Source organism: Lonchura striata, chromosome 4, assembly GCF_050655825.1.
Source record: "Lonchura striata isolate lonStrDom1 chromosome 4, ASM5065582v1, whole genome shotgun sequence".
Taxonomy (NCBI): Eukaryota; Metazoa; Chordata; class Aves; order Passeriformes; family Estrildidae; genus Lonchura; species Lonchura striata.
Genome location: NC_140706.1, coordinates 62367195 through 62393905, shown reverse-complemented (window position 1 = coordinate 62393905; position 26711 = coordinate 62367195). Strand labels below are relative to the sequence as shown.

The 26711-nt window shown below is 40.4% G+C and overlaps 1 protein-coding gene across 6 annotated transcripts in view; it reads left to right on the top strand.

Moving 5' to 3' along the window:
* The window catches only part of LRBA (LPS responsive beige-like anchor protein), a 392984-nt gene that overhangs the window by 26736 nt on the left and 339537 nt on the right, over window positions 1-26711 (top strand). For 5 of the 6 annotated variants that reach the window (XM_085579290.1, XM_085579288.1, XM_085579289.1 and 2 more), the window contains exons 4-5: window positions 886-2459; window positions 3180-3639. In XM_085579290.1, the coding sequence (XP_085435416.1) occupies window positions 1996-2459; window positions 3180-3639 (924 nt within the window). In that variant the 5' untranslated portion in view covers window positions 886-1995. Of the gene's footprint in view, window positions 1-885; window positions 2460-2649; window positions 2866-3179; window positions 3640-26711 lie in introns of those variants that run through there. The other variant, XM_021541470.4, reaches the window with a different exon arrangement.

Sequence of the window (26711 nt, the reverse complement as noted above, 5' to 3'; positions counted from 1 at the left end):
TGTATAACCACACAAGACCACTGTAGCTTCGCAGAGACTGACTGTGTCAGCATTACATTCTAAACGTTTCTCATTCTGAGGAAGAAACTGCAGATGTTTTGTTCTCAAATTAGAGATTGCCATCTCTACCTAATAATGTGTGTACGTAACCAAGGAAAATGAGAAAAGAAGGGTAAGAAAGGTGCTTAGTCTTTTCTTAGGACTTGGAAATTCAAACAGGAAAGCAGCTAAGAAATGTTCTAGTCTTGACATGCACTCTATAGATAAAAGTAATGATGTGAGAAAATTATGTAGGAAGATAATGGAACAGGCATAATGGAATGTATCATGTCTTGAGTGCCTCATACTTCTTGCCCCAAAACCATGGGAAATTTGATACCTACACATACTAAGTATGGCATTCTCAAATCAGGGCAGAGGCAAGTTAAAATTTCATATGATGTTGATAGTAATATCAATAGTAATAATACTTTAGTATAATAATTAATATGAAATAATTGCAATAATATTTGGTATGTTTATAAAGAACATTGCAGATCACTTCAGAAAAGCATTTTCCAGAAAAACTGTGGTTTGAGTTTGCTTCTACCTTTTTTTTTGTATGTGTAAACACAGTCAGGGAGGGGTACATCCAAACAATTCCATCCCAAACATGGTACAGTACCAAGTGTAAGGAGAAATTTTTATTTACCATACAAATGCCAGTTGTTGTCCTTGGAAATTCTTTAATATTAGATTTGAAAACACTGAAATTTTTACCAGTTTAAAGATTAACTCCCTTTCCCTCCATAGAGTTACATAAATGACAGCTTTTTATATGAGAGGATGTGAAGGGTTAAAAGGTACATATGCTTATATTTATTTTCTATATTTGTCTGTCTGCAGGTTATGTTCACATTCCTGAGATGATCCTTCCTTTGGAAATCTTTGATGCTGTCACGTTGGCTGTGATACTTCGTTATTAAACCTCAAACACTTGTCTGTGTGTTAAACAGCTGGTACAAGACCCTACAGCCCTTAGGAGCGTGTCTAATCCTTATTAACACTGGCAGTCTCCTTAAAAATGCACAGAAGATTCCTTGAAAGAAGAGTTCGCAGAAGACCCTCCTACTTCTTTATTAACAGATAGTCAGGTTAATATCAAATAAATTCACGTAAAAGGTCAAACAAATGAGACATAGTCGGATTGATGCCTATTTGTAACTCACGTCACCCTAGGAGAGAGCACAAAAAGGGCAGCAGTTCTCGTCCTTTTACCCCAGTTGTACGTGAAGCTTCCTCCACCCACCTGGGGCTCGGCGGGGAATTCGGGGCACCGGGTTTTGACACCGCTGCCCCTTTGTGGAGACTTTTTTGGGGCTGGGGAGCGGCTGTGACAGCGGCTCTCAGAAACCGAAACAACTGGCGCCCCCTTCACAGGTTTTTCACCTGAAGGAAGAGAGTGAGTTTTCCTTCCGTCATCCTGCTTCCTTTTTTCCTCAGCTCGTCACATTCATGTGGCGTCTCTCCTGACCCACATTCGTGCTCCTTGCGCTCTCCAGGGAGCCGCAGGAGGAGGAGGAGGAGGAGGAGGAAGAAGGAACGACAGCGCGCCCGCCCATGCTGGAGGTTTGGGCGGTAGAAGCGACTCACCTGACTCCCCATGATCGTTCTGGGGTTGGCAGGAGCCGGAGCTGGACTATCCAAACAACCTCTCCTCCCACACAGCTGCAGTTTTCCTCCAGGGAGGGTCCGCAAATGCAGAGCACTTGGCTGGGGGCCCGCTGTTCGTATTGGGTTTCTTTGATTCTTAAAAAAACCCAAAAAACTCCCTTCTCCAAAACCACTCCTCCCAAAAGAAAAAGTAAATTGCTTCAGGAAGGGCAGACTTCGGTTGTTGAACAGCTATAGAACTCAGCCCTAGTGAGGCCATGTCTGGAGGGCTATGTCTGGTTCTGGGCTCTTTAGGACAAGAGAGATGAGCTACTGGAGCGTGTCCAGCAAAGGGAGAAAAAGATGATGAGTCTGGAGCATCTCTTTTATGGAGAGACTGTGGGAGCCAGGGGTCTCTTCAGTCTGGAGAAGACCGAAGGGGATCTCATTAATGCACATAAACATCACAAAAGTGGCTTCACAGAGGATGGTGCCAGACTCTTTTCAGAAGTGCCCAGGAACAGGAGTAATGGCCATAAGCTAAAACACTACAAGTTCCACACCAGCATGAGAAAGAACTTCATATTGAGGGTGATAGAGCACTGGAACAGGCTGCCTAGGGAGGACTCTCCCTCTCTGGAAACATTTCGGACCCACCTGGACGTGCCACCTGCTCCAGGTGACCCTGCCTTGGCAGGGGCAATGGATCAGATGATCTCTAGAGGCCCTTTCCCTACCAATTCTGTGAACGCTGCAATAGTCTGGGACAAGTTATTGCGCGCAGCCTCCGGACCGTCCGGGCCCACGCGGGCGCTGCATCTCCAGAGGTGAGCAGCGTCCCTGGGGATGACGGGGATGAGAGGGAAGGCGGGAGGGAGGACGGGGATGAGAGGGCGGGCGCGGCTCCAGCTCACCTGCGCTCACCTGGGCGGGCGCTCACCTGGGCGTGCGCGGCCCGCAGCTCCCGCCCCGCACCGCGGCCCCGCCTGTGCCCGGCCCGCGCAGGCGCTCCGGGGGCTCCGCGCTGTCATGGCGGCAGCGACCGGCAGCGCCGGCAGGAAGGAGATGGGGCTGACCGGGACCGCGCTGTGAGGCGGCGGCGGCGGCGGCGGCGGCGGCAGCAGCTGGAAGTTGAGGCGCCTTTGGGCAGGCGGAGTGGCGGCCGGCGCAGCGCAGCCGCCTCCCGGCCCCGGAGCCGCGCTCGGGCAGCCCGCGCCCCCTGCGCTGCCCGCGGTGAGTGCGAACTTGGCGGGGCGCTGCACCTGCCCGCGGCCGTGCCCCAGCGGAGCCGCAGCCGCGGCGGGCAGCGGCCGGGCGGGAAGGAGGAGCGTGTTCTCTCTAGGTAAAAAGAAAAAAATAAGGAGGAAAAAAAAAAAAAGCAGATTAAACCCTTGAGGTGGGGGCTCGGAGTACGGCAGGTCCGGGAGCACTTCCGCGGGGAGAGGCAGGGCGGCTCCCGCCGGGAGCGGGGCAGGGGCCGGGGCGTGCGGGCTGAGGGCAGCGGCTGGCGGAGCGCGGGCTGAAACACACCTCGGGCTGTCCTGCAGGGCTGCCAGACCTGCCCGAGGGCAGCGCTCTGACGGACGCCTCCTGCCGAGGAAAGAGCCCCATTCCGGGTCCTCCCCGCCCGCCTGGCGCCCTCCCCCGCTGGACGCCGCTTTCCCCGGGAGCCGGAGCCCAAGGGAAGGAAGCAGGGCACCGCCGCTCACCTTCCCGGCTGACCGGGCTTCCCAGAGGGACGAGCGTGTGGAGCTGGCGCTGGAAGCCGTAGCCTGCGGTGAACTGGCCATGGCGAGTGAAGGCAAACAAGTTGTTCAGCCAACAGGTGATGATGGAGGAGGAGGAGCGGGAAAAGGAGGAAATGGTGCTGAAGGGGGAAGTGTGCTGCAGCCTTTGAATCCAGGAGTCCCTATCCGAGGCATCAGGATGAAATTTGCTGTGCTGACAGGACTGGTGGAAGTTGGTGAGGTGTCCAACAGAGACATAGTCGACACTGTGTTTAACCTGGTAAGTTGATTGCCTGAATGAGGGAAAAAACCAGCATGGGTGTGCAGAAGAATATGCAGTTTTTTTGATGCTATTTTTCTGTTAATATTTTTGTACATGTTTACACTTTCACCATGCTGGATTTCAACCATGTTCTTTTTACTTACCTCAGAAGCTAAGAAAAAAGCATATGAGACACAGTTTATAGACACACTTGAATTAGCTGTAAGCATCCTCCTCCTTTGTTTGCCTTGGAGAAACTGTTGCTTTATTTAGAATGAGAAGTGTATTGTTATGTTTAAACATTTAACAGGTGTACTCAACAAGAAAGTTAAATGTTAATTTAGTAACTTAAACTGTCATCAAAACACACACACTGTTTTAAGTCAAAGCAGTTTTTAAAAGATATTTACATCCCTTCTTGCTTCTTGTTGGCTTTGGAAGTAGGTAGACCTTGCATGTTCTGTGTGCAGGTGAGGGTGTCAGGGAGTAGTTCATTCAAACATGTTTTTTACACGGTCTGCTTTTTGGGAAGAGTAGAATATGGTTTCAGAATATGGCTTTTTTAAATTAATGAATTAGGGACCCAGCTGCTATTTTTTGAATGCTGTGTGGCTTTATCTAATATTTCATAACAGATCTCACTAAACTATTGAGGGTACAACTTTTCCTTGTTGAAGCTACAAATTTAGTATATACCACTGAACATTTTGGGCCAATTGCTTTAAATTGCCAAATTTAAAGCAATTAGACTAGTAAGCAATGTTTCCTTGATGCAGGAGATGAAATATTAGGAGAAAAGCTTTCAAGTTTACAAAGATACTCTGCTATTACCAGAGATCTTAAAACATCTCTAAAAACAATTATCGTCCTTCCTTCTTCCTTTGAGTGAGCAGCTCTGACTCTAAAACAATGTAGTTTCTGACAAACCAGGAAGTGAGAGCATTTAATAATATAAAGCTCAGTAGCAAGGAAAGTTGAGGCAGAAGTCATACTGTTTTTTTATGCTGTTATTTCAGTTATTTTGTTTTTGGTATTCTTTGCTACATGCAAGTTTCAGTGGTCACTAAGTGTGTAGCATCTGTTTCATGTTTTTCAGTGTTATCTTCTTGCGTTATGATGAATATTTGTTTTGGGATGTTTTTGCTTTAACAGTGTAGTGCCCTAGATTGTTTGGAGGAAAAATGTCAATACAGGGGAATGGCAGTAGTGACAAAAATAAAGTGCACATCAGAGATTTCATGGTTGCTTCAGGTATGAGGAAGTGATTAAAGTTACTCGGTGTCCGCTTTACAATGTCCTGGACTAAACCCACTGCTCATATATATGGACATGAGGTTCAAAAGGAAATTCTGGTGAATAGTTTAGAATTTAGGACACTTATGTAAGGGGAAATTTTTCATTAATGTGTTAAGTTTTACTTTGTTTCTAGTGTGGTCTTTTGAGTAGCATGCTGGAGGTGTATTTTATGGCAGCAGTGGAAAGAGGTTCAGCAAAATAATTAAAAATATATAAGCTCCTCGATACCTGTGGTTCCTGTTCTGCTCCATTTTGAACAAAAGAGGAGCAAGAACTTCAGTGTGATTTAGAGTACCCTTGATTTTAGATTAAGAGGTCTGTAGAATTTGACCTTTGGACTGCATTTTCCTGAATCTTCATTTCCCAGATAGACGGGGCGAGTTTCTGGCATTGGAAATTTTTGAAACTGTGTTCTTGCTTTTTCTATAAGTGAAACAGCAACCCTGACCTCTCTGAGAAGATTCCTCAACCATTTCCGCACACCTGGGAGGCTAAAGGTCATGCTCATGTCCCATGTTCTTTTATCAGCTGGCGGGTGTCATGACACAGCCAACAGTAAGGACACTTCGCTTGGATATGTGAGAACAAAATCTGAATTTTGGAACAATAACAAAAACAGTTGGCCCCTAGATTTCTCTGAGTCCTAGGGAAACATCATCTACCTGGCAAATCAAGTATTTTGGAAATGCATGAAAAAATCAAACCAGCCAACAAACTTGTAATTTTTGTTACAGAAAGCCACTATTTTCTATATATTTTTTTTTTTATAAAAACTGTGAAGCTTTTTGATGTAGCTTTTTGGGATATGAGGGATATGAAGTCTTCCTTCAAAGAAATGCTCATTCATCTATCCAGAGTTCTGCCTCTGTTTATTTGTTATCTGTGACCATTTTGTCAATACCTCTGAAATCACGCTGACCAGAATTTAAGGTGTGTCAAGTATTGGTTAGCAGTGGTGTACTTGGTTTTTTCTGTGTGGGTGTACAGCAAATCTGTAACTTTTATCTGAAAAGGTGACTCTTAGCTCTGGCTTTTCTGGTAGTTTGTTTCCCAATGGCTTTGGGAGTGTGTTTCATTGGGTGTGTGCAGGTTGGGCGGGGGGTGGGGGGGGGATGACAATCATGCCCTGATCTGCTGTTGCCTGATGGGGTTAAGCCCTGGATCCCCTCCTGCTTTGTTTCCTTCTGTGTGGTGACTCACAGCTGCAGTCACCAGGGCTGGGAGCAGAGAACTGCTAGTCTGCTACTCATGATTTGGAAAGAGGACACCTGTGCTATCTGGGGTTTTATTTGGTTGCTAATCTGAGGCATCTTTAGAGCAGAGTGCAAGGAAGGCTGGGCCAATCTGGGTGGAAAGGTGGTTTAGCATATTTATTCTTTATGGCATAACCACCCCCAAATGGGAAGAGATTATTCAGGGATGTTAGGTGCCCTAATTTGAATTTCTTGAGAAAACTTGTTGCTCCTAGTTATGCCCTTCCACCTTGCTGTAGTATAAGGCGGTTATCAAGAGAAGACTGAAGTGCAGTTATTATGTTTCTCATCTTTAAGAGATGGTCACATTCTGTATGTGAAAGACTCAGGAGGTCAGAAATTGAAAGTACACAATAATTGATCTGCTGCTTACTAAAGTGTGAGCCTCTGTAGTTCTGACTACTCGAGCAAATAAGTTGTTCACTTCAGCAGTGTTGGATCTTGGAGAGCCGCCTCTGTCTGACATGTTCTCTGTCCAGCAGTGTAACAAAGTGCTTAGTGAGCTCTATTCTAGCATCAAAACTCTACTAGTCTCGTTTTGTTGTCTTTGGAAATTCTACTCCTGGAAACATACAAGCTGATCTGCTTTGTTTTGGTCAGTTCCCTCAATGAACACAGCTTCCCAGCCCACGTTGAATATGTCTTTGTGTATTTCAGCACCTCTTAAAAGTGAAAAGGAAATAGGGACTTTCAAGAAACTGATTATTCTGTGGACAGCTTTGAAAGCATGTTCTCATTCAAGTACTAATCTGTTCTCTTACTTTTTTAGACAGACTAAGCAAAACTATGGATATATATTCCTCATGCATTGTGAATTTTATTTTAATTAACTTTGGGCAGCAATAACTTTAATTATTTTCTTTGCATATAAATCAAGTGAATTCCTGTTCATTATCTCATATTTGTCCTCATATTTGCCTCCCTTAGTTTATTAAAATAAAAAACCCTCCTGGGTGGAGATTATAGAGTGAAAAAATAAATTACTTACAGTGGGACCTGTTACTAACTTAAAATAGCTCTAAGCCAGTTTTATTTCAAAAAGCTTTAGTGCTTCAAATTGTTTTATTGATTATAGTATAGATTGTTACTTGATTTAGTTCCATTTTTTCCCCTCAGCCTGTGTTTCAAAGACTTTTTTTTTTTTCCAAATTTCTCTTTGGTGAAGAGAATGTGCTCTTGCTTCTGATTCTGTTCATGAATATATGAGATCCTCACCAAGTGTGACAAAGTGCAAATGAGAAAGAAACACAAGTTTTTATCACCTTTGGAGGAAGAATAGTGGGATCTGAGGACCAGAGGATTAAATTGCTTTGTAAATTTAATTTTTCAGCTCTTTCATTTCTGCCAGACAAATTAAAACCACAAACAAAAATTCAAACTAACTTAAAAAAAATTCTTACAGATTATTTTCCTGCTGATACATTAGGTTTCTAATTTTGATCTTTTTGGCACACTAATGCAACTAGAACACTGTAACTAATAATGGTTTTTATGAAGTCTGAATTCCCCTTTTCTTGTCTCTTTTCACAGACTTATTTGCATATATCATGTTGTAGAAACCCCCCAAAGCTAATGCTGATAGAATTAAATGGTATTGCAGTAGTAAAAATCTGCCATAAAAGTCTTTATAACAATGCATTCCTTTCATTACACTATTGTATGTTTTAGAGACTTTATTTTCTACACAAACTTACCAATGCTGATGACAATTGAGAGTAACCAAGTAGACCCTAGAATATCACGGAATATTGTGTGTTTCTTAATAGATGAAATCTTCCTTAGTAGCTTCCCAGTAAATACACCTCTGGCTACAGTTATCCTAGTTCAGTCACTGCTGTACACTTAAAGTACAGATGATAAGGTAAGTCTGTGGCTTTAGCTGTGTCAGGCTTGTAGGGGATTTTTAAAAAATTCATTGTAAATTGAACAGTCAGCTGTCTTAGAAGTCATGCATGGTTTTTTCTTATTGAAGTGATACATATTGGGGTGTTGATGCAACTTCGACATTATTTTGTAGTTAATGGAAATATTACTCTGTGTAGTGTATGTAGGAACTGAGGGAAATTTTGTGGTTGGCTGAGAAAGATGTGGAAATGTAGTGAGGTGGTAATGGCAGTCTTTAATTAGGTATGCAACAATGTAGAAGAAAATTGTCTAGGCTCTGAAGAGGAGCTGGTTTGTACTTTGGCTGAAGTATCAACTCACTTAAAACACAATGTAGGATGACAAAATATTGAGGACAAAATTTTAAAGACTGCATGGGAAGGTGTTCAGTTTTGTTTACTCTTCCACTAAGTTGCCAGACTTTTATAGCTTCATGTGTCCAGTCTGAGATGTCAAGTGTCTGTGAAAGTCTGGAACATGCTTTGTGTTTTCTAGCAGTGTTGGCATCTTGTACTGATATTAATAGACTCTGTACAAACCTAAGGCCAAAAAAGCAAAGCTGAGCTTGGCATTTATGTATGTCTTGTCTCAGTAATGCAAAATTTGTTATACAATTTTCAATTAGCAGTTTGTTCTACAAAGAAGCCTGGTCAAAATGTGTTGATAGCATGGCTAAGAACTCCCCTTTAGAGTGGAACACATCAGTTCAATGACAGATTTTTCTAGGTGGTGTCTGGTAACAGAGGAGAGGGAGTCGGGTTTCCATTGCAGTTGCTTTGCTGTCTTTGGGTAGTGTTTTTTGCTGCTTCTGCGAGACAGCCCTGGGCTAGATGGACCATGGGCCTGACCCAGCAGTGCAGAGAGTGCAGAAACCCAGGGGCCATATGGACTGGCTCAGGAAAAGCATCTGCGGATTAGGGAATAGAATGAAATTAGTCAAAAGCATCAGGGAAGCAGGTGGATGGCATGTCAAGGTTGCCACAAAGGCTGGATATTGCAGAGTGATACAGAAATGGATATTTATAAATGCATGTTGAATCAGCATGCTTTGGTTTACTCCTCCAATAATCTCTTTGAAGATGAGTGTGAGTGGAGGCTTTTGAAGTTGCTGTATTGGGTGAACATTGGAGGTTGAGGAAAATCAAAGATGAAGTATTTGCTCAATTCTTTTTTGAGGTAGTGCTGGTTTGGTACAGTGTTCAGTACTCAGTGGCTAGTCAGGTGTGCATTCAAATGCTGAAGTTTGCTGAGAAATTCCTGGTCTTCTGAAGATCATCAGGCCTGATATTTTTTTTGATATGTGTTGTGGATTTTTAGTCTGATGAAAGATAAAAATAAGCTTTGTGGTTTCATTCACTATCTGTATCTTTACCACCTCTTGGTGAACCTGTGCTCATTCTGAGCTGTCTCTCACTTGACGCGTTGCTCTGACCTTTTATTTTTCACTAGGTATGTTGGCAGCTTAAAGCACTGATAGCTTCTGTCTTCATGCAGTCATTGAGTTCTTTATGAGCCTTAAGGAAGAAGCTTTAATCCATTGCACTGATGAAATAAGCTCTGCTGTTTAGTCACTGGAATGTGAAATAGCTTCTTGCTACCTTTGGTGTTTCTGTCTTTAAAAATCTATTCTGTCAAATTCAGTCTCACATGCATTAAATTTATGCATATCTTTTTAAAGAACTTCTATTTATTCTAAATGGGTCAATCTGGCCGAAAGTTTTTGTTCATAATCACTAATTATGGTTAGCTAACTTTCTGCTGTCTTCCCCAGCCCCCAGAGGCCTCGCTGGCCTCTTCACAATGTTTTGCATAATGGTTTTTGGTATTAGGTTGACCTAATTACGAATGTCCTAATTTAGATTACGTTTCTGCTTTAATGAATTCTGGATTTTTTCTGGTGAACTTGATATTAGGTTAGACCATGTTACTGCCCATCCAAAAGCTAGTTTGGCCATTTTTATTTGACTCTGTGAAACACTCAGGCTTTGTCTGTGAGCTTTGGCCGTTTGCCAGGAGTCTGAGGGCTCCATGAATATGGTAGAACAGGATACTATTGCCACCTGCTTTGTGAATGCTCTGTGTGGAGGCTGCAGTTTCCAGCATGCAGTGCTCTGTGCTTAGGGTAGATAGCAATCGAGATGCATCCTTGCACAACTGCTGTAATCAAACTCACCAAATGCTGGTACTGCAGGAGTTGCAATAGTACCTTTCCCTGAGCCACTGGGGGCTTTGTGCTGACACTGGGAATCTGGATTACTTTGTGAAGAGCTTGCGTTGCTACAGTGCTTTAGGTTCCAGAGCTTCACATCTAGGCATAAGTAGTTTCTAAATAGAAACTAAATTATGGAGAAGAAAAATCTAATGCCTTCTGTTGCACTGGATTCCTCTAGTAGTAACTGGGGAGCTGGGAGCAGCCCAGGCATGATTTTCTTGTTAATAGCTGCCTTGAGAAGATATTTAAATGAGAATTGCTAGTGGGAATAGGATGTGCTCAGTTGTCTCCATGAGTCTGAGCAGCAAGTCTCTTTTCTGCAGCCTGCATATGAATAGTTTGTTGATTTTTTGTGTTCTACATATATCTAGGAAAAGAAATTCCACATGCATCAAGGCAGAAAATTCAGATTATTTTTTGTGTGACTGAAAAGCTGGAATTGAGTTGTTCAGGCAAAAAACTTCTGTTTTGTTTATGCAACTGAAGAAATCAAGACTTGAAGAGCTTCTGGGTTATCTTTCATTTGCAGTTGGGAATCAAAACCAGAGTAACAGTGTAGGATTCATCTGTTCGATGAAAGTGTGTTATGTGTGTGTCAGCATTTCCCCTTTTTTCATCAGCAGTTGTTGTTTGAGGTGTGGACAGAAATTACTGAGATAAATTCACTAAATGGAGCCTATTCTATTTGCCCCACTTAGATACTCCAAATTTCTAGGTTTGTTGTGGACTAGCCCTGTAAAACAGTAACTGTAATGATGCATGTGGTGACCTGTAGCTTATTTATTCTTTCTTTGGGAATCCTGAAAGACAAGAGGCACCAGGAAGCAGCAGGTAAGATGTTAAGTGCAGCAGGAGGGCAATTTCTATAATAAAAGACCAGCAAGAAGAGAACCAGTAGTATCTCACATTAAACTGGGAAATGTGTGATTATGGAGTCCAGGATGCTGAATGTTTGTGTGGTAAACCCCTTACAAAGTTTTTCCTTTATCAAACTGTGTATGTTTGGGTGGGAATTGTACTGCCTGCTTTCCCAAATGTAATTTGGGTGGGGGTAGGTAAGGAGTGAGATAAGCCCTGTTGCTGTAGAACTGCTGAATAAAGGCTTTGCAGATACTGCAACTTTTAAGTTTTAGTAGTCTTTTATTAGAGAAGCTCCTAAATCGTGCTGTTTGCACTTCTTGGGGTTAAAACAGTGTTCCTAAGGAGAATTGTTTTTTGCGTGATTGTTGATGATCTTGGAGTCAATTGGTGCTTAAGAAAATTAAACAAAAAACATCACCACCTAGAAAAAAACCCCAGAAACCAAAACCACAATCCCCCTCCCTCCAAAAAACCCCCAAACCAACCTGAAAAACAACACACTTTCCCCACCCACCTGCCCATGAAACCAAACCCGTAAGTTTTGTGTGGAATCAGACTTCAGTTACAAAATATGGCCAGTGATACAATGTCATGGAGAGGATAAGAACCAAATGACTAATGTTGTGAATGGTGCATGACTGTTAAATAAAGAAATGGAAACTATTAGTCCAGTCAGCATCTGCCTCCTGCTAATGTTTTTGTTGAAACTAAGCATGTGATTTGTCTATAGTTGTGGTTGTGAACTTCACTGAAAAGAACTTGCAAGCTTTTTTTTTTCCCTGTATAATGGGACCTTACTTATACTGTAGGATTTGGTTCCAGTATGTAATTTAGGTTCCTTAATGCCTGGCTTTTAAGTATCTGATATGGAGTATAAAACTGAGTAACTGTGATTGCATTTTTTAGAATGTATTTTGAGCCATCAAACATGAGATGGGGAGATGTGTGTTTTTAATACATTGCTGCTGTTATAGAATGGAAGAACACCTGAGATGCGGGGAACAGATATTTCAATTGGAATTGCAAAAGATTCTCTGTCCAATTTGTAATCTATAGCTAAGGGTCACCTTCTGAAGCTATGATGTCTTTAACACTTCAAATGTCCTAGTTTTAAACAGGGTAGCAGTGGTGCTCAACTGAACAGTAAAGTGCAGTGAAAAGAGTTCTCAGGATCAGAAACTGTATCTTCATATAAATCAGTAAATGCTTATGAAGAAATTATTGCCATGTCTCCTTACCCATTTCTACTTTAAAAGTAAGGTCCCAATCTTGTGCCACACTAGATTATCCACTGGCTAACCTCACACCAGGACACTGCTTTGTCCTTTCTGTGCCCCCTCACCTCCTCTTCCATGACCTGGCACCTGCTACTTTCATCCTGGGCTGCAGAAATAAATCCTGAGCACTCACTGGAATCTGTAGCAGCCTGGGAATCCATGAGTGCCACTGTGTGTTGCAGTTGCTGTGGATCAGCTGATTGGCAGGAGCATTGCCCTGGGGACATGTTTATTCCATGACTCATCTTGAGACCTGGTGCTGAAGACTTGTGCCCTTCCTGTGTACTGCTTTTAAAGAGGAATGTATATGGCTCTTTGGGAGTTTCCCTGATTTGGTAAAGTCTCATGTCTGCAGGAAATGAAAGCCACTCTGATTTTTCCCCTTAGCAAGAAGAGATTCAAATTACTGTTTGTCAGGATTGAGGGCACTGTGAGTGACTTGTAAAGGAGCACTTGTAACACCTCTTCTGCAAAGACTAGGGGTCATAAACAGCAAAACCAGCCAGATTCATGATGGGGAGAAGGCACAGAAAGAAACAAATGTCAGACCTTGTGGTTAAGGTATTTGAATAAGGTTTTCTAGTCACTCATACATGGCAAGAAAGGTTTGGAGCTGGAAGACAGTGGACTTCTTGTCTGCTGTTAGGACCTTACTAAAGATTTCTTTGTAATGTACCAAATCCTGACTTCATTCCTATAAAGTGCCTTATTTTCAGGTGAAGGGCTTTGTCCAGTGACTGAAATATCATCAGAGTTGCTTAGACATATTTCAAAGATAGAGTTTAGATGGCAGAAACTTGGGTTCCTTGCTTCATGATGTGCTGCTGTAATTTTTCAGGGAAGTGATGTTCCTGATCCAACTGGATCATGAAGAAATTGAAAAAATGTCTTATAACACTTCTTGATGCAAGTTAGTGTTGTGTATTGTCTGCCCTCTCCTCCAAAAAACAATGCATGTGGTGAAAATAATTTTCACATTGTCAGATGATGTAGATGACTGCAACAAGCAAACTTGTCAGTTCAGGCTTTCCCTCAGCTGAGTTTTGTGTGTGCAAATTGAGAAACCTGGAGTACTGGATACAAAGTGGAAATGGGGGAAAAAAGCCCCAAAATTTCATTTGAGTGCTGAGTTAATCTTGATGTCTTTGTTGCTGTTCTGTAAAGATGGATGTGTCTGTAGGGATTCTTCAAATAAGTATGGAAGGAGTAGCTGAGATGTCTTTCATTCTAGATATAGGAATAGAAGTAGAAGTTTAGAGGAGCATCCAAGCCCAGAGAAATTGTCATAAAGTAACATTACACATGAGCAGTTTAGTTTAATCACTGTAGTTATGCTGTTATAAAACTTGATTATAAACTATTTGTTTCAAATTCAAGCTTCTGAATCCAAATCCTGACTATCTACATATCTCACCCATTAGGAAGGCTGTAGCAGACTGGTGAAGTTACCAGTGACTAGAAAAGGGAAAACATAACTCCCAGTGTTAAAAGAGGGAAAAAAAGGAAGAACTTGGGAGACTCCAGGCTGTTCAGCTTCACCTTTGTGTCTTACAGGATCATGGAACAGATACTCCTGGAAATTGTGCTAAGGCACATAGAAAATAAGAAGGCGATTGGTGACAGCCAACAAGATGTCACTAAGGGCAAATCAAAGGACCTGAAAAATTTGGTTGCCTTCAGTGATGGGGTTGCAGCACTGGTGGATGAGGGAAGAAAAACTGATGTCATCTGTCTGGACTTGTGCAAAGCATTTGGCACAACATCTCTGTCTATAAACTGGAGAGGTGTGATTTGATGGATGGGCCACTCACAGCAAAACAAATTGCCCAGGGAAGTTGTGGATGCTCCATCCCAGAAGTATTCAAGGTCAGGTTGGATGTAGCTTTGAGCAGCCTGGTCTAGTGGAAGGTGTCCCTGCCCATGGCAGAGGGGATGGAACAAAATGATCTTTAAGATCCTTTCCCATCCAAACCATTTGGTGATTTTGTAATTCTTTGTTAATCTCTATGGGAAAACCCACTTTCAAGTACACAAGAGTGTCAGAAATTTAAACTTAATTTACATGTGGTGGCACGAGAGGGAGAGTTATTTCAGTGGCTTTTGGCTTGTGCCATCTCTGTCACGAGTTGTTTAGTGTCAGTGTTTTCATTTGTTCTGTAGTGTGACACTGTCCTGTAGCTATTGCTGACATGTGGGGTTTAATGTGTGTTTAATGCCTCATTCCTGTGCTTGTAGCTGAATTCCAGTATCATCCCAAACAGATTATTTCTGTGCATTTCAGTGTAGTGATGCTGCATATTACTTACAGTGGGACTGGTCAGACACAGGCTTAGTTACCATTTTGCACCATGCATGATACCTACTGTGCAGCTCTTTAGCTTTGAAGCTCTTTAGCTTTGAAGTGCACTTACAGTGTGTCTTCTCTGGGTTGGCAGTGTGTTTGAGTTCTGTAGGACTGAGCAATCTTGATGCTTCAATTTCCTGTTAAAGTAGGTATATGGGGAAGGAGGTGAACAGCTTTAAATGCTCATTTATAGTAATTTTCCAGCTGGATGTTCAGCTTCTCAACTTCTAAGAGTCAGCTTTAATATTTCGTATAGCTCTATTGCTCACATATACAAGGCTAGACTTGTAGTTAAATTCAGCTTCTCAACTCTTAAGGAGTTTTGTTCACCAAGGATCCTTCTAAATGGGTTTGTCTGTGATGTTACTGTGCAAATTGGAAAGCATGCTTGAATGCACATATGGATTCTTAAAACAGGTATTGATCATTATAACAATGGGATCAATGCAGAGTAAAGGATTTCTCAATTGCAGTAATTGTATATGCAGATTTCTGTATTAAAAGGTGCCTGAACCTCAGTCTTAATATTCAGAATTTTGATGGCAAGAATGCCTTTGTTTAGGAAGGTTAATTATTTGGCCAAGTGGAGTTATTGCCCATTATGAGCACGCACGCTGACTCTGTCTGGTTAAATTAACCGTGGTGTCAAAGAAAACAGAAAAATCAAATGTGTGGATGGCAACTGTAATTATGAAATATTAGTTATGCATGACATAGTTGTGATCTCTGTAAGGCATTTCCATGTTCTGGTGTTGTGACCCTATAGAGTATTTATACAGTTAGATGTGTACTGGAAAATATGTTAAGATAATGGAGAAGTTGCTCTGAAGAGTCAGTGGTTCATACGTTAAGATTGCCCGGTGTCTTCTGTTTTAAGCAGTCTTCAAGGATTTTCTCTGAAGTTCTACCATTTTTTTGCAGGCACTGTATGATACTGTGCTCTAGAGATGTGTGGGTTCAGCCTTTGGTCACATAACAACAGATCTTCTAACACACACACTCTTACTGCACAGACAGTACTGAAAGCAGGCAGGTTTAGATTAGATGTTAAGAAGAATGTCCTTTACTCAGTGGGTGGTGAGGCACTGGCACAGGCTGCCCAGAGATGTTGTGGGTGCCTCACTACTGGGAGTGTTCAAGGCCAGGTTGGATGGGCAACTTGATCTAGTGGGTGGCATCCCTGTGCATAGTGTGGAGTTTGGAGCAAGGTCATGTTTATGGCCCCTACCAGCTTAAACCATTCTGTGATTCTGTGCTTTCAAAGCAGCAGCGAACGTGTGTTTTCTGCTGGGTGCAGTCAGGCTTATCAAGGAAGTTGAGTTGGAACCTAGAAAAGGAGCACAGTCGTGTTAGGCTTCCCACTGCTTGGACCAGCTATTCTTTTCTCCTTAATAATCAAGGAGTATTGAGTCTAAGTACCTGGCTCTAGAGTTGCCTCATTATGCTTGCTGCATTGTGTTTTTATGTGAAGTCTGAATTCCCTTTGTGTTCACAAGGCAGAAAGGAAAACATTTGTTCTGTTTGTTGTAATGTGACTTTTCCAATAAATAGCCACACAAATTTTACAGACTGGAATGAAGTATTGCAGTTTCAGCAGCACCCATTGTTCTTCTACTTTGTCTACACAGAATTGGTTCTGTTTCATCTGCAAATTCTGTTGTAAGACAGCTGGAAGGCTGAAAATGGGTTCTCATTCTAAAGGTATAACAAGCTGTCCTTCTTATGAAGGACTGATTTTTTTTTCCCTCTCTTCTAATCTCCCTGTTTTTTAAACAGGTGGGGTGTTTCTGTGATTGTACGATTATCTGTCAATACATATCAGGATATACTGCAAGATTTCACTGCTGTTAGCTAAAGTCATGAAACATCCTCTGAGGGATACTTGCTATGTGTAGGTTGCCATTTAGATGTTTTCCAATTCCTGAGATGGAGTATGTGGCAAAACGTAAAAATGTGTTTAAAAACAAGAAAGAAAAAAGTGAAATTGTCAAATGAAAACTAGAAATTAGGAATCTGTCAAATGAGCTAAAGTGTTCTAAGACAATGTGGGTGTCTATTAATCACTTTGTGAACACCATAAGAGCAATATTCCTGAAAAGATACTTTATCAGTAAGATATTGCTGTGCTAATTCTGTAGTTGCCTAATTTTGGAAAAAAAAAGGAGGTGGGAAGTCTAGTTTTTAAAGCATGTAATTTGCAATATGGGTATTTTTTAGCTGTTTTTAACCTATTACAACTGTGACTGAAGCTCTTCAGAAAGCAATGACCTAAAACCTGAAATAAGGTTATATAGATTGAAGCTCTAGCAAGGATGGTATCACTACAACTTGGACAGTGGAATATGAAGCTGTGTTGTTTGAGATTTCTGTCTTGTGGTTCTGACCTGTCCCATAACAGTGGCTGTCACTGAAGAAAATTTGTGAACACTTAAGTCCTCTGGTATACTTAGGGGTAAGGAGATACAACTTTTTTTTCTATTCTATTAGGAAAATGACAAACTTTTGTGTTTTGTTGAAACTCTCTATTTGTCCCAAAAGTTAGCCTCCTGCTAACTGCAGTGAGAAATTAGAGGATTTTATCATCTTTATGTTGAGAATCTTATTGCCAATCACTACTCTACATAGTGTTTAGTTATGCAAGGGGAACTGAACACAAAAGCTGTTCTTGGTGACTGACAGTGTGGTTGAGAGGCTTGTTCCTGTAAAGGCAGGAGACAGGCTGTGTTGTGCAAACAAGTTCCCAAAGTAGGGTGTCCTAAAACCTAAAGTCATGCTAGAATTTGTGTGAAATTTGCTTGAAACCAACCCCAAATAATAGTAGTTGTGTGAATGCAAAATGGTCTTTTATTTTTCTTTGAAATGAAGAATAACACGCATGAGGAAGAGTAATAGTTGCTGTTTGTATTAACATGTTTTGGTAGAAGTAATAGTTACTCATTGTATTGAAAAAATAATTACCAAAGAAAGCATACAAATGCAAGGTGGTCCTGTTTGCTATTCCTAGAAGTGACACTGGGAATTGTTTTGCTGTTTTATCTGCTCATTCTCTGGAGTGTGCATACTAAAGAGCCAGCTTTGAATGGAGGAAGAAGTGAAAATTCTCAGGTTTTCAAATCTGAAGTCAGAAATGTGTAATTGTGAGCAGCTAAAGTTTGGAGTTCCTGTACATCATGTGAAGCAGATACATGGTGGACAAATCTTAAAGTTCCCTAGTTTTGTGCAGCAAATGCCAGGTGTGAAGGGTGATCTTTGAGGAAGGACAGGTGTGTTATAATTTGAAATATCTGACTTGCTTGGCTTTGGCTGCAGCTGTTGTCACTGCCAGTACTGCAGATGGCCATAATCATGTTTTTTTGCCAGCAGCTGAGGTTAGAAACAAGAGCTTTTATACTCGCAATGTGGAAAACTTTTTAAACTGGTAATAGGACTAGTGTAATTTGAACAAAAATTAAGGTCCCTTGTCCCCTAAGATGATGCTTTTAAATTTATGAGACTCTAATTGTGGATTTGATGGGAAGAATTAAGGCTAGTGGAGTGATTCATGGACCGAATGCATATTAAATATGGAAATATGTAAATTGCATTATTTCATAAATATAGAATGTTTATGTATTGTGAAGAAAAGCTATTCCTAATTTTTTGAGTAATAGGCATAAACAGAGAAATTTCCTCCTGTTTCCCTACCAGACTCCTTAAAATTCTCCCTTAAATGGATGAATTTCTCAGGTGATTTATGACAGTCTAACAGAGTCTCAGTTTTTGCATGACTGACTTCATTCACATATTTTTGGGTTCTAAAAATGTTACTGTTCTATAAAGCTGAAATTAGTTTTGTATTAAACACAGTGAGAAATAGGACTGGACCATAAGGAGAAAAAGAAATCTAATTTTATTGCTTCTTAAATGTTGTTATCTCACAAGAGCATTCTTCTGATTACCTGGAGTCATTTAGCACCATCTGTAGTGCCATGTGTAGCATAGTTAAAAGTGGTATAAAAGGATAAACCCAGTTAAATTAAAAATGGTTGCTGAGCAAATGAGTGCATAGTATTTTAAGAATTTAAGTGTCTGCCATGGAGAGGGGTTTTTATCTATAGCTTTATTTTCCATAACCTTCTTTCTCCATTGGTCCCCTCAGTGCAAGGCTTTGGTGATGATGAAGTGCTTGCCACTGATAAGTTTTCTCAGAGAGAATGCTGTTACTGTTTCTTCTGTATTTTCTGCTCAGTCTAGAACTGTGTTAGTGCTTTGCCCTATGTTTACAGCAGCCTCTCCTCTTGGCCTGGACTGCCCATATGCAGAAAGGGAGAGAAGCACTGTAATGATTGTTCTTTAGTTTAGTGGCATCAAGATTTGCATCAGGACTCTGCAGCAGTCTCCAGAGCTATGTGGCTAAATTAGCTCCAGACATTTGCAAAGAGTACATGGACTGTTCAAGAAACAGGTGAATACAGTGTTCAGCACTCTCATTAGTTGTCTTAATGGAAAGTGTGTAAATTAAAAATAGAACTTTGCTTCATATGACCTTTTGATTTGGAAGGGTAGTGACATTCAGCAAGATACTTGTGATTCAGTTATGTAGTAAATGTAATGGCAATTACATTTTAAGTAATGTGATTTCTTCTTAAAGCTCTGTTTACCTTGTTTTTGAAAGAAGGGATCTTTGAGTTGATAGAATCACTGGAATAGCACAGTTATTGAATGTGTTTTGTTGGTATTGCAGTCAAATGCTCATTTGTTAGTGTTTTCTAGATATTGAAAGCTGTTCTCTTTTCTGCCTTGTCTGTAAATTGCTTTGTAAATGTTACAAACTGTAGCTAGCAGTATTTTGTCAGAGCATGATTGACACTAGCTTTATACTTTGATAAGGTTATAAATAAATGTAACTTGAATTTATTCTTCTGTAACTTTTACTATTCTTCATCAACATTTGCTTAAGTGTTTCATTAGTATTTGGTTGGGCTGACTATAAATGTGTTTCACTATAAATGTTCCTCTCCTGTCCCTTGTCTGGAAATTTGCATGAGAGGAAGGAACAAAGTTGAAATTTTTATATTGATGTAGTCTTCAATTTCTGAATAATATTTGTATTGCAGGAATGTTTGTATTCCAAACCTGTCATTGACCAGCTGTTTTTAGGTGAAAATTTTGCCAAAGACAGCATTGGACATGAAAGAAAGCAGGTGAATGGCAACAAGGATGAAATAAGTTTTGGGTTCATTTTGAAAAAATAATGGTTTCTTAAGAGTTGTATTTTGTGCTGAATGCTTTGAAAAATGTGTCCAATAATAAATAAAAACTAAATAATCCCATCACTTTCTTAAGCGAAGTCCCAAATTTGCCCTAAACCAGGACAAATGCAAAGAAAAAAATATTTCTCTTTTCACCTTCCATCCACTGGCTCCATGTTTTTTCCCAGTGTTGGTAACTGAATAATTTCTTTTTCAGTATTTCCGTTTACATGTATAAAAAACCCAAACAAACATGACTTTTTGAAAGTGTGTAATGTTGCAATTTCACAGGATAAATATACTTCAGTAGTGGTGTCATTCTATAAAATAAGAATTATACAATTGTATGGCTAAGTAGTCATACATGAGGAACCCGTGTACTTCCACAGACTTATTCCCTTGAAGAGGGATTAATGTGCATAAAATGCTAATCTGCTTCACTCATGCTGCATAATTCAGTCTTAAGTAAATACTAAATAGGAAAAAGATATGTAATAAATCTCAAAAGGAAAATTGAAACTTTACTGGGTGGAAAATCCCATACTTTGCAAATGTCTTAAAAGGGTATTACAGAAAACTTAGGGTTTATACATTTAGCTGGATTTCCAAGATCTCATTGCTCTTACTGCAAGTGTTTGAGTAAACAGAGACAGATTTTCTTTCTTATTCTTCATAACTCATCAGTTAATAGAGCTGAAATAATGTGGTGACCATGCCAAAACCTGTATTTGTATTTCTTGCTTCAGTTTTTCTTTACAGAAAGTCTTCTGTAGTACAAATTGTGTGCTCACCAGTCATGCCAGTACGAGGAAAGATTTACTTTGGGTTTTTATATTAACTTGATCTGGATAACACAATGGAGATGTTTAAGTTTGGAGATTAGCCTGAGCTGGGTTTGTAGGGAAGTGTATAAAGCTATTTGCAATGTATGTAGTGCCTTAACACATAGCAATTTACACCTGAAAAGTGTTTATTTTCAGACTCTTTGAATTTCAGATAAAACCTAATATTTTGCAGACATCTTTTAGCTTTTTACTTAAGTTCACTTGCATATGATGCTGTCTTACTCTCTATAGTGTTGTACATGTGCGGCATCTATAGATGTGCTTATGGATTTTTTAAAAAGTTGTTGTACTACACAGAAGTATAAGACAACTATAATATTGTTTAACAAAACCAGTTACTAGAGTTCTTTTGAAGCAGAATGATCCTGCTTTAGAAGTGTGATACTCTGTGCCATAATTGTGGCGGCTGAAATAAAGATGTAGAATGTTGTTTTGTAGCAGTGGAAGTGCAAGTGTTAAAAAAGATACAAATGTTTGAGAGAAGAGCAACATTCCTTCTAAGATTCAGCTACTGAAGGCTTATCTTGGAATAGCACTTAAAAGTTTACAGTTGCCAATAAAAGCATCCCTTGAAAGAATGTCAAGTATAGATTATAAGACCCAGATATCAATGTGCTAATGTGACCTCCTGCATAACATCAACCATAAGGCCAACTAATATTTTATGTAGTTAGTCAGTAGACTAAGTGTAATAATAAATCTTGGCAAAGTGGATTAGGGGACAGCTTAGAACAATTGCCAATAAGCCTGCAGTCATTTATGTTTGAGTGACATTAAGTTTAACAGTGCAAAAACTTAAAAAACAGCCAAGTGTTTCTTATATGAGGTGTTCTGCTAGAGATTTGAAGATGTTGGAAACACTGTACTAAAATTAGTTCCATGGGGTCTTGTGGAATGCAGATCAGCCTTGTAGGCTAATTTAAAAAGCCTGGATTTTGTATTTATTAGAATAAATGATGCATAAACTTTTTGTTTTTTAAGGGAAGAAATTTCAGTGCTCTAATGAAAGCCTATCCAAAGATGATGAAATTGGCTTGATACATTGGGTGGAACTTTGTGTGTTTGGCCTTGCAGAAATCTCTCGTCTTCATTAGAGAAATCTGGAAACTGGAATAAGATGATGTTTGAGTTGGTACAGACCTGCCTGAGTTAGGAACAGAAAGATGCTGATGTGTCTGAGCTGTGAGAATTATGTTCTGCTTCATACAAAATGTGTCTTGCCATAATGTTAATTTTTTTATGTGAGAAGGGACTCATGGGATGGTGCTGAAATATTTGTTACCAGGCAGGAAATCCTTGTTAGGTGGCAGGGTTGGTGGCCCTGCAGTCCAGTCTTGGACTGCCTCCTGTCATAACTAGGAGAATTATTTCAGCTGATTGAGAATTGATACTCTTGTCCTGGCAAAAGTGAACTTGGGAAAAGGCATCTGTTTTGATCCTGATGGTTTCATGGAGATTCATGTTGTGACATGACAAGTTGTGCAACAGGAATTTATAATACATTATCAACCGGGTAGGATCTAGACTGGCAAATTTGCTAATACACTGTGAGTGGGGAGCTGGCTGAGCCTCTGTGCTGGGGAGGCTGTGCAGAGGGATCGCTGGAGTGAGGTTTGGAAGGAAGCCAAGGAAACACTGTCGGGTTTGCTTGGAGGGATTACGCGGAGTCATCCTGATCTGCATTTGAAATATTAGATCTGGCTTGACCCTCTGCTGTGGTGGAATGATTGCAAAGGTGGTGCAGGCAGGTGAAACAATGCCTGGAGAGCTGTGGTCTCCTCTTCCAGCTCCCAGCAATGCTGTTCTAATGGACATCTTTCCCAGAACCAGAGTGTGTTCAGGGCAGGGGGGACATGACAATGCTTCATATAATTTAAAAAATGATGCTGCTCTATAATTAACAGTCTGGTTTTTGTAGTGGAGTGCTTATCCTGGAGCAGCGTTGCCTGTGCTGGCAGAATCTGCATTCTCTAATTTCTGCAGTGGTGCTAAAAGTGCTGTGATTAATTGTTTTTGTTTTGTTTAGTCCTTGGTTTGTTAGTTAACTGGTATCGAATAAATAAAGAAACTAAACAAAGTTACATTTGATGTGCAGAGCTGGTAAAATTTAATACTCAAAGGAGTAAAACTAGCTTGACAGTGACTGTTACAAGATATTTTACAATAAAGCTTACAGAAACCATAAGTGAGCAAAGTTTTGTTTATCATAAATGTGCTTAGCAAAGTTAGTTGTCTACAAATTTATTTGGTATTAAACTTTCCAATTAACTGTAGAAAGATAAAAATGTCATGAGCTACAACAGGAGTTGTAACCTGAACTGGTAGACAAGTGAAAGAGCTTGTTCTCTCTGAGGTATTGCTGTTGCTGGGTAAAATTTCAGGCCACAGAGGAACTGCATTGTTGAATGTCAAGTACTCCCAAGTAATGTGGTCCTCAAAACTGTTTTTAAGGAGTCATGTTTTAGTCATTCTAGGATCTGCTGGAATGGATGTAAGCAATCATCTTAGCATACATTTCTCTTTAGCTAAAAAGAAAACATTCAGGTGTGTAATCATGCTTTTAAAGTTATTATAAAAATTACATATAAAAAGGAAATAAGAGCTCTATTGGTACTGCTCTTATTTTTTCAAGAACTTATTTTATAGTTCCTCTGCCAGAGACTGGATTCTTTGGGATGGGTGTGGTATTACTTTTATGAACCTAACTGCTTATAAATACTTTTTTTAGTGGCTAAATACTTCTAAGATTCTTCCTGCGTGAATGTGACAATGTTCCTGTCAGATATATTTGCAGTGAATGATTTTTTTGAGAATTCTTAATTTGAGCCACATTTTTATATCTAAGCATCTGAAACTTTGAAATTATGCTTGTGTCATTCAATTTCAATGTATTTATTTTGGAAAGTATATTCATATACTGGAGAGTTGACAAAGTTCTTTTTTTTCTGTAACCTGAAATGCCCATGAGATGGTGCTCATCAGTCTTGTTTCTGTGTAGCAGCAGATCTGTACATAGTTCTGACTTTCCAGTATAGAGGCAGTGATTGGCATTGTTGCCTTTCTAACAGAAAGAAAAAGAACAAAAACCACTTGACAATACCTTGAATTAATTGACAAAATACCCATTACTATGTTTTTTTGAAGAGTGTGTAAAACCAGTGTTTTTAAATAGCCAAAGGACGGGAAAGTACTTAGACATCTGTCCTTTTTGTGCTGCTTTATTTCCTTCTTTTTTACTTTTATCTTTTTTTTCCTAAGATTTGTGAAAGTTTTCTTTAACTGATTTTAAACTAATTTAACTTGCAAGGAAACAACTTTTGTATAACTGGTTCTTTAAAGACATTTATTTGAAGGGATGGAATATAGTGTCTGTGACTAAGCTTGTAAGCACTGTGTGCTTGGACCTGCTGTCAAGCTCAGGGGGAGAGCCACCAGGCCAGAAGTTACAAGAGAAGGCCCTGAGCTGGTCATGTTAAGATAAAAATTTCAGAATCAATCCCTAAGACATCAGGTGCAAACTTTCCCCTAAAGCATGCAAATTACTGACCACTGCAGCAGCAGCACAAGGCAAGCTGAAAATGCCATGAAGGTTTTTCTTTCTGAAATAGTTGAGAAAGGAGTCAAAGGCTGTCTTTCTGATGCAGTTCCTATGGGTAGCACAGCAAAAGTTAACTCATGGCACTGCTCCATCAGTCTGCCAAAGGCAATGTGGCAGACAAGCTCAGCCATTAGCTGTGTAAATAGATTAGCTGAGTTGCCTTCTGTTGAAATACTGCTCCCTGTGGCAAGGCAAAGCACCAGATTATCAAAGTATTTTAAAGAGAAAATGTTACAATCACAGAAGATATACTACGAACTGTAAAAAGCATCTCTCTAACAAGGCATTTACCCTTTCTTCTGTTAAATCCTTGTTTGGATGTTTGGGGTGAGTAGGTCCACAGAAAACAGGAGTGAGCTTGGCTAAAACTATGACAAATGAAGAATCTGAATGACAACATTAAAACTCCTATTTGCTTTCTATTCCTCTGGATTCAGCAAGACATGAACAGTGGGCCACTACTGAGCTGCAGCAGGGATGTTTCTCAGAGATCTCCTAAGATCAGTGATTTTGCTGGACCTGGAACCATCTTTCCAGTGGTGGCTAAAGGAAAGCTCATGGGAGAGAGGGGATTAGAGCTTTGGGTCCAGGAGGTCTGCTGCCCAATATCCCTTACTGTGCCAGTACAACATTGAGAGGTGATAGAGGTCCACGCCCCAACAACCAAATGTCTTCACAACAACATTCCCATTGCTCTTGTACCAGCTCCAGGCTAAATGGAGCTCCTGACACAAATAGCTTCTGTGGCAGCAGGGCTTAGCATGAGGCTGCTGAGGACCCAGAAGTGGCAGTCTGTGTCAGTTGTCTGGTTTCTGCTCTGCAAACACTCATCAACCACCTCTGCTTTTACGTATTTACATAATTACAACACCAATTATGTATTTTCTCGAATCCTCGTGAGACACCAAGTACCTGAAGTGCTCTACCCAGTATTAAACATCAGGGAAGTAGATGTGCAGAGAACATTCTGCTACTAATCTACACTAGTGTGTTTTGTTTTGTAATGTTTCTGGCAGAGGTTGGTTTGTTTGGTTTGTTTTTCCCCGGAGTTATGCAGATAGCTTGTAACAAGGAGAGAACAGAGAAATGTTAAAGTCCTGTTGACTAAGGCAGAGAGGATCATAGAATGGTTTAGGTTGGAAGAGACTTAAAAGATCTTTTAGTTCCAAGCCCCTGCCATGGCCAGGGACACCTTTCACTAGACCAGGATGCTCAAATCCTTGTTCAGCCTTTCTTTGAGCTGGACTGAACATTAGAAGCCCCAGTGCTGTTTTCTGAAAGAGTACTATGTAATTTTAGATGCAAGATGGGGAGAAAACCAGCAAAATAAGAAGCAGAAGTTAGGAGAGTCTTCTAGTTGAAATAAGGTTACAGAAATAGTTGCAGTAGGCTGTGGAAGAGCAAGAGAACATAGGAAAAAATATATTTCCTCTGCAAACTTCTTTTCCTGTCCAAATTCTGTGAATGGTGCTATGATCAATGTTTCTTTTGTGGTTTTTTTTTGGGGGGGGGGGGGGGGCTTTTTTCCTTTTTTCTTTTTCACATCACTGTAGCTTTGATCAAGGTAGCAACTTGAGTTATAATGGCCTGTATGTTCAGTTCTATCAGTGATTGCTGAAAGTAGTGTCAGCATAGAAGATAATAAAGTGCTTGAGAAGGGTGCCTTGACAGAAAAATGGAGGCAAAACCAGAAGTAAAGACAAGAGTAAAACCAGAGTAAGCAAAAGACAAGTATCTGTTGAAAAGCAGGGTTTCTTCCAGTTTTAGGTGAAAAAGTTAAGTTCTGGCTAAATTTCCATTGTGAAAATGGTGTTTTAAGTTTTCATTTTGGAATGTTTAATTTCATCTGGAACAGAGGGTTCCCACCTGTTTGGGGTGTGCTGAAATGAGCAAGACAAACATTTTAGAAAGAATTATCTTGGACTGTAATTTGGCATCATTGTACTGTAGCTACTGGAGGCTGAGAGGGATGAGCAAGGAGGATTCAGAGAGTTTTTTTGGCTAATTTTTGAATTGATGATTATGGTGGAAGAAGGAGCTCTCTGTCATTTGTGTATTGATGCCGAGTCATCTGTGTTGGGATGGCTGGGGATGAAGCACCTTTCCCATGGGGGAAAGGCTGGGGCTGTTGGGGTTGCACAGCCTGGGGAAGGCAAGGTTCCAGGGGGACCTTGCTGCAGCCTTTTATTCAGTGCTTAAAGGGGCTGCAAGAGAGGTAGAGAGGGACTTCTTACAAAACTTGACTGGTAGAACAATGGCTAATGGCTCTAAACTGAAAGAGAGCAGGTT